The sequence below is a fragment of the Nesoenas mayeri genome (genome assembly GCF_963082525.1).
Source record: "Nesoenas mayeri genome assembly, chromosome: Z".
Taxonomy (NCBI): Eukaryota; Metazoa; Chordata; class Aves; order Columbiformes; family Columbidae; genus Nesoenas; species Nesoenas mayeri.
Window position 1 is genome coordinate 50755708 of NC_137542.1, and position 12954 is coordinate 50768661.

The 12954-nt window shown below is 37.6% G+C and overlaps 1 protein-coding gene across 1 annotated transcript in view; it reads right to left on the reverse strand.

The window, feature by feature from the left end:
• Positions 1-4319, reverse strand: part of RAB3C (RAB3C, member RAS oncogene family) — a gene marked incomplete at both ends in the record, with an annotated part of 114125 nt that extends 109806 nt beyond the window's left edge. The window contains one exon of the mRNA XM_080362651.1: positions 4092-4319. Within this exon, the coding sequence (XP_080218777.1) occupies positions 4092-4319 (228 nt within the window). The remainder of the gene's footprint in view (positions 1-4091) is intronic.
• Between the last annotated feature and the right edge of the window lie 8635 nt (positions 4320-12954).

Sequence of the window (12954 nt, forward strand, 5' to 3'; positions counted from 1 at the left end):
CCAAGCCTGACAGTGTTCAAGAAGAGGTTGAACAATGCCCTCAGACACATGGTGTGAATTTTGGCGTTGTCATATGCAGGGGCAGGAGTTGGACTTGATGATCCTTGTGGGTCCCTTCCAACTCAGGACATTCTATGATTCTATGATTTTTCTCCATAAGCTCTTGCAGTCTTTATTTCTATTAAACCATTGAGTTTACAAAAAGTAATGCAAAATTTTATGGCACCACAGCTACCAGGTATGCTGAATGCAGTGATTTACACAGGGAATACAGTGACTGATTTATAAAGTTAAACTTAATTTAGTTTTCTGATTTGCACCTCTTTAAGCTTTTAAGAATCTTCTTTAGTGAGTATTTTTGTCAGAATTAGTATTGACAAGCAATTTTTTATAATTCAACCTAATTTGAAATCTAGCAGTTTGAAACACAAAGTATCTTGTAGCTTTCCAATCCTGTCCTTTTAATATTGCCAACTCAAACCAAATGGAGGAAAAATGCATTGCTGTTTATTATTTGACACAGTAAAACATCTTAAAGTCCTCCAATGGAGTTCTATCCTGTGCATGTATGTGCTGTATATGGATACAGTTCCTTTCCAAAATTTCATATAGTTTCTGTTGAGAAATCAATACCTTTTTTAGGTAAAACATCTTTTTAATGGCTTTCTCTCTTTTAAAAGGTAAAAACCTGTTAAAATGCTGCCTTCATCTGTCCATACCAAGGCTGCCACATTTATAACTTGCTGTGAAACAAAATTTCAGGGCCTGCTGGTGGTCTTATGACAAGGTAATTTGCTGTCACCAATGAATAGCACTTAAATTCTGAACCTCTCTCAATTCCAGTAAGAAACATTGTGGAAAGAAGGTGTTTGACTCAGATGGAAAAAAAGCAAATGTTACAGTGCTCCCAGCAGGCTTTTTCTGACCAAATGAAAAAGATGTAACAGTAAGTACTAGAGAGAGCCCCATGCTCCGTGAATTGAACATGAAAGAAGACAATTCAAGGCAGGTCCTTGGAATCCAAGAATAAGACACCATTGCCTCAAAGCAAGAAAAATCCTCAAACAAATAAAAGACCTGCAGGGCATCCCAGAATGTAAGATAGCACCTACTTTAGCTTGTTAACCCTTGCTAGTTCATCTGTGATAATCATATAGTGAATTTCATTAAGAAATAATGATTTTGGCTCCTTGAGTGCCCATGCTGACTTTCAAACAAACTTGCACCCTTCACAACTAAGCATATGAGAGTCTTATTCTGAGGAAATCAGTGTTAGAAGCTCCAACATGCTTCAAGTTGAACACAAGGTATCATGCTGAAATGGCTATTAAACAAGAAGTTTCAATGTCTACCCGATAAGAACATGTACAAAATTGTAACAAGACACATACTGGATTAACTCTGGCTCTAGCTAGGGAATTTTAGCAATAAACAGCATCACTATTCACACATTTCTGCATCTTACTGCCATGCAACAACAGCAGAACAGCAGCATTCCATGTACTTCTTCACTGCAGTACATGGCAAAGTAATTAAGTTCTGATCTTGTCATTCAGAACACATTTTTGAAAGAAGTGTTATAGCTTCATGTATGTTTCTACTCAGAAGTAACATCAAATCACACTCACTACAATTAATTCAATTTTCTATTTTATGTGATATAAGCAATGTTTCATAAATTCAGTTTGAAATGGAAATGGATATAGCAGGAGTACTATTCATTTTAGAAAGACATTTGCATAATCAAAGAAAAGTAATAAAGTATAACGTAGACAGATGTTACATACACAGATACTGTGTATTAAGGACAATAATGGCTGTTGATATAGCTTACAAAATGGAGCAAAAGTGCTCTATTTCAGAATTCGAACTCTAGAGTAGCTTTCTTAGGTACTTAACTAATTTTATTTAACATCCCAGATGTGCAACAGTCAGACAATTTACTAGGAGGCATAACAGCAACACAATGCTCCAAAGCAGAATACTGCATCTAAAAAGTGCAAAAAGCAACAGTGAGCTGTTGCAAATCGAGTTAATTTGGCAATGACAAGGCCTTTTAAGAACTGGAAATAAAATTTTAATGAGAAAACCAAAACAACAACAAAAACAAACAAACAAAATACAAATAATCAAACAAAAACAAACAAATGCCAAAACTAAACCACAAAACAACAACAAAACCAAAACAAAACTAAAACCACCAAGATGCATTGCTGGATGGGGTAAAAAGCTTTAGCATGAAAGGAAGATCTGAAGTCCTGTCTCTAACCCTATGTAGGTGACTTTGGAAAGGTTTCTTCTGTGGTCTGAGCCTCTGCTCCATCTTCCCATGGAGCCGTTGTGTTTGTTTCACTTGCAAAATTGCAAAATTTTTCAAGCAAGGACTGTCAGGGTCCATTTGGACTTTGCATGTTACTACCATTCATGTGCAAAAAAAGTCCATTTTGCCAGAACTGGAAGTTTATTCCAACTGGCAATAATACAGCTGCTGCATCCTCTCTGCACCGTGGATAGCCGTGAATACACTTAGATTAATGGACTGCTTTGAGCCATGCACATATTTGTAGTCTGCCATGGCGAGGCATTATGAGAAATATACTGGTGTCAAACTAATTACATTAATACATCGTAAACTCAGGTTCCTGCTTTTGCTAGGGGAAACATGAACAATAAAATCTATATACTTGATGATTAAAAGAAGAACTGTGCAAAGACTATAATGTGAACACAATTTTATTGCTCCATAGTAAAAAAATAATAAGGTAATGTCTATGTGAATTAGCATATCACCTCCAACACCGAAGTACTACAATGAAACTATCAAGTTATTGCAGTGAAAGCATACACATGGCATACAGTTACCTACTATGTAGCGCTGTCATGATAATAGCCAGAAGATAAGATTAAAAAAAGTAGAGAATTTGAGAGGCAAGTAGGTTGTGTTCCAGCTCCTAGAGAGCACAGAACAACAAATGATATGAGATATCAAGGAGTGAAGCCTACCTAAAAGACATGAAGGAGTTATATCCTAGGAAACTCTGGGAAATTCACCTTTGTGCTACATTAATAAAGATATTCAATTTATTATCAATTTTCAATGTGCTGTTCAAAACACATTAGATTAACTGGTTGTATTTGACCCCAGGTTTCCTGAGATTTAAGGCTGACGGTCATTAAATAAGTTTTTTAAATATTTGCATTCATGCACAAAAATTATAAAATCTTGCCTAATAAGGCTGTTATTATTATTTCAGAAAGGAAACATTGCTCAGAATCTTTAAGCACCCAAGGAACATGGAAGTGACCTGAAGCTTTTACTCCAGGTCCCACATTGTTAAATGTTCTCCTAAAACCCCCTCTCCTTCAAGTGAGAATCACCCAGTCACACAATACGTAGGAGATGTGAGCATCAGCAGCTCTTGTATACATAAGTTTTGGCTATCCTTAATTTCTGAGAAAAGTTTGTGGAAGATAACACCTATTGCCTGGCATCACACTTTCCTACATTTGGCATCCCTCTACTATTTCTAAGGTGCAGGCATGAGTTAAGGGGTTTTGTACACTTAGGCGAGACAGCTGTTACACTCTTTCCACACATTTTCTTCATCTGCAGAAGAAGGAAGACCTGTTCGGTGATCAGGATAACAAACATAATTGACAGAGCAAAAATTATGATTTCTGTTACACATCCAGTATCATAGCTCCTACATGAATTTATAATTTTTGTGGGAAGAAACTAGATATTAACTGGTGTTTTTAGTAACGTGTACTAACTTTCAATAGCCTGTATATTGCACAGTTGTTTTTACCTCACTGCACAGATATCAATATGTGTCAACTTGTTTTATTTCTTAATGGAATTGAATTTAGAAGATATAATCTGCTGAACTTCAATACCTTAAAAATACTGACTACATTCTATTACTCAAGACAGAAAAATTATGCAGAAAATAATTAACTTTTTTTCATTACTATGCTATATATACATACATAAAGGTTATGACATTCAGTGCAAACCTACAGTAGCTTAAATGCTATCTATCAAACTGCTACAGCTTGCTTAGTTCATAGAATTATTATTTTTGGCTTACCCAAATCTGTAGCTTAATTCTTTTTTCATTTTTGAAAACCGTTTTTACTTTGAAATCAATCCCAACCGTGCTTACAAATGCAGACGTAAAGGAGTCATCAGCATATCGGAACAAAAAGGAGGTTTTCCCAACACTGCTGTTGCCAATAATGAGTAGTTTGAACATGTAATCAAAGTTCTGGTCAGACGTATCTTTCTGGCCATATCTGGAATCTTGAGCAGATGACATCTGTAATTAAAAAATAATAAAAAAAATACTTTATTGTCTCTTGTATCATATAAAACTGGAAACACAGAGATTTTATTGGAGTTTTTTATATTCTAGTTGAATGAACTCAAGAAGTTCACAGAGGTTTAATTCATTTTTATGATTCTTGTACCCATGGTAATAGTTCTATTTGCAAAAGCCACTGGTGATTGGTACCAAAAAAATAATAATTCTAAAAATCCAGGAACATACTTGAGTACATCATTAAAAAGATCTACCTTCAGAAAATGTGATAAATGAAAATGTGAAAATATAGACAAGGATACTTCACTTGTACAAGAAGGAAACAATAGGTAAATGCTGTGTTATGACACAGGAGATATATTTCCAAGCAAAGCCTTAATATGTTTTATGTCTGATAAAATTCTCAAACCATTTATTTCTCTCTAAATATGCTCCTGTCTTTTGTAATACCCATAACCTTATACAGTGCATTTTGCCTTTACCAGCTTCCAGTTATCATACCATTATATACTGTATTTGGTATATAATTCTTAAATTACATTGATTTTTTTCTAGTTCTAGTCTGTTCTATAGTTTTAGAATTTGCAACATTAATGCAACATCATAAGTGGCAGTTATCAATGTTTTTGAATTTGAGTCCTTACAATACAGTTTCTAATCCATATAAAACACCTGAATAAGCACAGATTACTCAATATTCCTAAATAGCAAGCTTATTTTGCTCTAGGGACTTCAAAGATCATGGGTTCAATTTTAAAAAAGTGTACTTTAACTTAAAAACCTGAATAAAATTCTACCTTTACAGAAAGGCAGATCATGTCAAAGCTTTCTAAGTCAGACATCTCAGAGTGCATTTGGACAGTTCGAGAGGACAGATGGAACCAGGGTTAGGGCTGTACACTAACCCACCTTCTCAGCAGAATTTCAATTACTGCATAAATTTTCCAAGCTAATTTTGCTGTCTCATAGTACAAATAACAGTATGCCAGCTTCTTTGGCTACTGAAGAGGCATATAGAAGTGTGGACAAAAAGTCCTGAAGGAGACAATGGAAGCAGAAAGCTTTTGAGAGAAAATTCAGTGCCAGGATTATAATGCAGTAGGGAGTGTTTGACTTCAGAATTACCGTTTTATTTGCTAAAGCTCTTGATTAAATGTAGTTTTGGGCACCTGTGTGTTTGCACCCTGGGTGTTCGCATTAGCCTTAATATTTATTCACTAACTTCACAGACATGCAACAAAGAAGCTTTAGAACAGGATCTAAATATTACCAAGCACACAGATCACTTATCCTTCATCTTTCTGATTTCTGTAGCAAAACCAAGAAACAAATCTTATCCACTTTCACTACTTTCCCTGATTATAAAATTGTTTGTGGATATTTTGCTTAGAACATGAGAAAATCAAATGTTCATTAGACCAATCTAATCACAACGGGCTATGAAATGGTAAAGTGTATAATAGAATCATGTGTTCACAGAATGGTTGGGATTGGAAAGGACCTCTGAAGATGATCTAGGCCAATCAACCTGCTAAAGCAGGTTCACCTAGATCAGATTGCACAAGAATGTGTCCAGATGGGTTTTGAATGTTTCCAGAGAAGGAGACTCCAGAACCTCTCTGGGCACCCTGTTCCAGTGCTCTGGCACCCTCCAAGTAAAGACGTTTCTCTTCATATTCAGATGGAACTTCCTGTGCTTCAGTCTGTGCCTGTTGTCCTTCATCCTGTTGTTGGGCACTGCTGAAAAGAGTCTGGTCTCATCCTTCTGACAGCCACCCTTGAGATATTTTTAAGCATTGAGAAGACTTCCTCTCAGCCTTCTCTTCTCCAGGCTGAACAGACCCAGCTCTCTCAGTCTCTCCTCATAAGAAAGATGCTCCATACCCCTCATCATCTTTGTAGCCTGTTGCTGGACTCCCTCCAGTAACTCCTTGTTCTTCTTAAACTGGAGAGCCCAGAACTGGGACACAATACTCCAGATGTGGCCTCACCAGGGCAGAGGGGGAGAAGAACCTCCTTCAACCTGCTGGTCACACTCTTCTTAATGCACCACAGGATACCGTTTGCCACCTTGGCCACACGGGCACATTGCTGACTCATGGTCAACCTGTTGTCAACCAGAACTACCAGGTCTTTCTCTGCAGCGCTGCTTTACAGCAGATCTGCCCCTAACTTGCATGCTGATTCTGTGTACAGTTTGCAGCAAGTCAATAAAGTCCAGCACACAAGACTGTGCAGTGTCTGGGAATGCCAGTGTGTAACCTCTACACTTTCCCCAGCAGCCTGTTCCACTGCCCTTCAGACTCCTCTCTGTAATGCAGCAGCTGAAACCAGGAGTTACCACTTCTAGCAAGAAGAAGAATAATTTCCTTTCTTGATTTTATCTCCTAGGAAGCCTTCCATGTAGCTTACTCAACTCACTTAAGGTTTAAAAAAGGGGTTTAACTTTCATTTCATTACCTGCCCTCAGTTCTATGTGCCTTACAATTTGTCCCCATGTACTTTAATGCCTAACACTTCAGAAACAGCATGATTCAGTGAGCAGGGGGATGAGGACACCTAGATTCAAATAATAGTATTTCTAAATCATGTACATTGTTTAGTCTTCCTGAGTAAGAAAGTATTTCTTGTGAATGGTTTTAAATATAGACTTTCCCAAAAAGACATTTCAGTCCTGGTCCAAATGAATATGTTTATGTACATTACCCACACAACAGTTTCCTTAAAAGATCTTTAAAAAACAACAACAACAACAACAACAAATCAAACCAACAACGACAACAGTAAAACACACCTTCACTGTGCCTTAAACTTATGGATTCGTTACTGGCAGTACCACAGGCAGAATTATGGGCAAATTGAACATGGCCAGCTTTTTATTTCAGGGGTAGGAGTATGTCTGCCTATTACAGGAAACAGAAGGCACAGGAAAAGCATGGAAAAGGACTAATTTTTTCACCTCCCACCTGGGCAATCATGAGATGATTGGCGAGGTATTGATAGTAATTAAAATGTTTTAAGAGGCTAACTTTAGCCTAGAGAGCCAGTCTCCCTAGACTACAGATAGGGATCCTTTCTCATGTCCAAAACCCTAATGGGTTTTAGAAAAATACTCATGCCTGCACTAGTCTGAACAAACATGAAGCTCAGTACAGGTACTAAGACTTTGCCATTACTTCCCAAATTCACTTATTCTGTATTAAGCACAGAGACAGATTCTTCAGAGTACGATTCACATCATGTACATCAGGATCCTGCTCTAAATTATAGTCTGGAGGAGTCTCTACTTTTCTGCTAACTGTAAGGGAAACCTAGATGCTTACTCCTTTGCAACTTTGTGAATATGCCTGCAGTGCTTCTTTTTCTTAAATGCAAGCTGCTGACTTCAAGTTAGGTATGAGAGGCACTGTAGCCCACTTCCTGATGTATTAACATGTCAGTTTCACTACTGAAAGGACTTGTCCCTACTATGGAGGCATTTGGCAAAGAAATGCGAAGAGGCTAGTGCTGGTGTTATGTTCCTCCTTTGGAAACAATGCTGGAAATAATCACTAGGAATACCATGTTCAGACATGTAATTAAATACTACATGCATGGATAAGAACGCAATAAACATGTCAACCTCATAATGCTATGAGATTCTGTTCCCAGGAAAGCAAACCTCTTACCTTTATTTTGAAAAAGTTATCTTCTCAAATGATTAAGTGAATATATTTAATAAGCATCACTTTTAGCAAAACACACAGTGTTTTCTCTTCAGTAAAATTTTGTCCTAATTTATTAAAACTGAAGATAGAATGCACAAGGCTATTTGCACACTTCCTTTTTTGTAGAATGAGTCCCTGCTCAGATTCCTACACCTATTGGGCTCTTAGGACCAAAATCAGTCTTAGCCAACTCATAGAGGACTCAGGACACGCTTGAGAGTCTACTGGGAAATCTAAGCTCAAGACAATGACCACAAGACCTATAGTCAGGAGGTCTCATATGCCTGTTCCTTATCAAAACTGGGAGAAGGTATATTCCCAGCTTGAATATGGTCCATGGACAAAAACGATAGCTTTATATGTTTCCCTGCTTACAGCACATATTTAAATTCCTTAAATGTAGATTATTTATGGGCACAGGCAAGTTCAATCATTAAGCAGAACTTTCTATATCAGACCCAAGTACTTTTCAAATGTCATGTTCAGCTGTTTCCTTGATCCCAAAAGAATAGGTTAAAACAGGGCAGGGTTAAGAACAAATGTCTGGAAAAAATATGTGTTTACCTGCCACCTTTACAATAATAAAAATACATCTGGCTATGTTACTCTTTATGGCCTCAGAGGACCTCATTTTTTGACAAAATTAATTTGAACAGCTTTCTTACTTAAGCAGAGCAGCACGCCATGACCTCCCTGGCCTGCACATCACTTCAGTTTGCACACATATATGCACCCCACTCTGGATGCCTAATGAAGGATGAATTGCCACTGGAAACTATGATGTAAAAGGCCAGAAAAGATGGGATTGAAAATAGTGAGATTCATTCCTTTTTGCCTTTCACAAATACATTGTTTTAAAATCTATAATAACATGCATGTCTTAAAGGAAAAATTGATAGTAATCCCAGGGAAAATGCCTTGCTCTTATCTACAGGAAGGACAAATAGACACTGATTAGCTAATTTACAATTGCTTCAAAGAGCAGCACTCCTTTTCTATATACAGTTGTTGCAGTTTAACCCAGCAGGCAGCCAAACACCTCACACAGCCATTCACTCATCTTCCCCCTGCCTCAGTGGGATGGAGGAGAGAATTAGGAAATTAAATTTAAATTTAAAAAAAGAAAAAAAAAAAAAACACAGAAAAAAAAATATAACCCTCGCGTGTTAAGATACATACAGTTTAATGGGACAGAAAGGGAAAATAATAATAATACGTAACATGCGTGATGCACAATACAATTGCTTACCACCCATTGACCGATACCCCGTCAGCTCCCAAGCAGTGGTCCCCCACATCCAGGTCCCCCCAGTTTGTACACTGAGCATGACATGATGTGATGTGGCCCTTTGGCCAGTTTGGGTCAGCCGTCCTGACTTTGCTCCCTCACAGATTCTTGTGCACCTCCCTGCTGGCAGAGCATGGAAAGCTGAAAAGTCTTTGACTTGGTAAAAGCACTGCTTAGCACCAACTAAAACATCACTGTACTGTCAATATTATTTTCATACTAAATCCAAAACACAGCACCATAACAGCTACTAGGGAGAAAATTAACTCTGTCCCAGCTCAAACCAGGACAGAAGTGTAGAAATATATACATTTCTATTGCTTTCTAAAAAGAAATTGACTGTTATTATTTCAGTAAAAAGGCAGAGCTCCCTGCACACATAACTTTTTGTGAGGTGATCTTTTTGCTTTTGTAAAATGTGATTAGTCAAACATAATAAATGGATATTGAAACAGTGGAATACAATGGGGGAAATTCAATGTTTGTAACTCACCAGATTGTATGTAGGATGCATCACAAGAGAGTGTCTTTAATGTCCAGATCAAATGTCATTGTCAGAGTAGTCAAAATGTTACCAAGATCCTTATATATAAGAACACTATGACAATATAATCCAGTAATGAAGAAATCAATTACTTTCTAGGTAAAATACCAGACCAACAGTCTAGAAATTGGATTTTATTCCTAAATCTTACAGAGGTATCCTCTGACTTTTGTTTTCCTTCTTTCTATGTCTTGGGCAAGCTGCTTTACCTCTCTTAGTTTTGGTGTGGTATCAACGAATACATCAGTATCTACAGACAGAGACCACAGCCAATTCTCACAAATCCTTATCATCTGATTTTTAACTGACCAATTAATAAGTCTTAACACAGTTCAGTGGACAATGCACCAGCCACTTATTGGAATTTATGGATTTCCAGCCATCTGCAGAGCACAGCTTGTGAACCAATGTACTTGGCAGCATCAGGAGGAGCTTATATGCTTCAAGGTATTATGATGTTAGATAAATGAATTTGTGTAAGCATATCATAACCCAGTCTGAAAGCTGTAGCTATAAATGCAAAGTTTTATTACAAACGGCATACTGAAATGCCTTGTTGGGGAATATTGAGAAGATACAGAGAGGTGAGAGTCTAAAACATTTTAAAGAAGCTCTACTTGCTTCACATCAGCAGAAGTGCCATGAATGTGGCCACGGTGCTGGCAGATGCCCAGGACAACAGAATGCAATGTGCAGTAAAGAATGGGTTTGGCAAGGCTCTAGCACATGGATTCTGGTGAATCTACTTGTGGTGAGCTAGGGCATTATCCCTCATTTATCTTTCTTTAACCTAAGTTTACCTTCTCCATTAAAACGGTAGCTTAAGAAATGTATTTGTAATTCCCACTTTAGGTAGTAGGGCAAAATTCCCTTCCCCAAATAGTGGCAAAACCAGAAATAAAGTCCTAAGTGGGTTAGTCTAACATGGGATGTGAAGAAGCCATCAAAATAATGGAGCTCTGAAAAGAAAAAAAAATACAAGGTGTGTCAGGTCAAGTACTCCAGTATAAATAAATTTGGATTTACCAGGCTGTAGGAAAAACAATGAAAATGGGATGACTACAGCCCTCTGTCATTTGCCCTATTTAGTGCAGTGCTCAGGGTCATGAAATTAGCAAAGACTATGCAGCTTCTCAGTTGCCAGAGCAGCTGCATTAGGCCAAGAGACAAAGTAACATACTAGTGCCACTGTCTAAGGCACTGGTGTGATGCCCTTAGTAACAACTCTGGTCAAACATGTTTATGAAAGCTGAGTTCAAAATGGGAAGTACAGAAGAAGGTTAATAGGATGACCAGAAGAATGAAGAGCTTATTTTATGAAAGAAATCTACCAAAAAAAAAAAAAAAAAAAAAAAGAGAGAGAGAGAAAAGAGACAGCAAACATGAGTTTGTTTCTGTAAATAGTAATATGGAGTAAACATTAGGGAATAAGAACTATTTAGGCTGATCTATATTGGAGCAGATATTGGACATGAAGAAGTCAGTATACACTAAACTGGCTCCGAGTACCTCTGAGCTACAGATTAGAAAGTACATAACCAGCAAGGCAGCAAGCTTCCTCAGGACACTTCTGAAAAGGGCTAGTGGCAGAAAGAGCACTACTGACTCCAAATGCAGCTTAATCAGTTATCAGGAAGGTGTATATAACTTGCTCTGTGGACTGAGTGGCTTGGCAGGCTCTTCTACTCCAGCGCTTCTAATTTGAAACAAGACTGACATAACTAATAGATTTGCTGAAAGATAGGAGATGAATTTCCATGCAAACTCCTGTGTCTAATAGCTTTTATTTGGCTTTTTTCATTGTAATTTTATAATAACCTCTTAAATATCTGGAAGCAGCCTTTTTGCCTGCTATTGCCCTATTTTGTCTGGACATAACCATTGCCAGTGAAAAAAGGATATGAAAAGCTAAGGAGAAAATGTTCTTATTTGTTTTCTTGGCAAAGCAGATTATTTGCAGATTATTTCCCACTTCCTAGCTTTCCCTCACCACTATGACCTCAGTCACCTTTGAAATTATCTGATGCCCTGGAAAGTTGTCATGGATTAACCCCAACTAGCAATCAAAACCACGATAATTGCTCACATACTCCCCCCATCCCACCCCCAAATATGTGAGAGAATTGAAAGGGAAGTGAGAAATTCATGGACTGAGATAAAGACAGTTTAATAAAATAATAAAATAATACTAACATACTACTACCAGCACAACTAATAATAATGATATATATAAAATAAAAAAATACTAAAATTAAAAAAACGTGACACTTGATGTGATTCCTCATGAACTCCATCCACACTGAGCAGCCAGTCCCAGGAAGAGAGAGCACCCTGGTCTTGAATGTCTGATCCCAAGGAGAGAGAAGAAAAACCCAGAAAGGCCCAGAGGCCAACTGGAAACAGCAGAAGAGCAAAGCACAGAGCTAAAGGAACTCCCAAACCAAACTCAACCAAAATGGAGCAGAACCAGAACCAGTCTCCCAGCTGGAAAACCCGACTCTCATTAAAGATGAAGCATGATGCTACTGGGATGGAATATTCTCATTGATCAGCCGGGATGTCAGTCAAAGTCTGTCATATTTATGCCCCCATTCCTTGCTGTCTCACACCTGCGGACAGAAAGACCTTGGTCTCCCAGGCAACAGCTGAGATAACAGTAAGTTCTTACATTTGCTTTGTCCCAACTCAAAAACACTGGAAAGTTACTTGAAGAAAAACATTCATTCTATCTCAGGATGCTATCTTATTATTCTCAGACTAAATCCAAATAATGCAAGTGCTGACTATTAATATGAAAAACAAGGGTTGCTAACTGCATGAAGAAAATTAACCTGATTTCAATCAAACCAGCACACAAGGGAACAAGAGAGTTTCTAGAGTTCTAGCATTTTCTACAAACTACCACCATTAACACCCATATGCTCTGACAAACATTAAGAACAGGTTATCCAAACTACTTTCCCAGTTTTTTTTTTTTTTTTTGGCAAAGTGTAGGTATGCGGAAAATTTGCATGCTACAATCACATAAGAAGTGAAATTTGAAGGAAGTGAATCAGTGTATGAAACACCGAAAATTTCACATTGAATTTCACT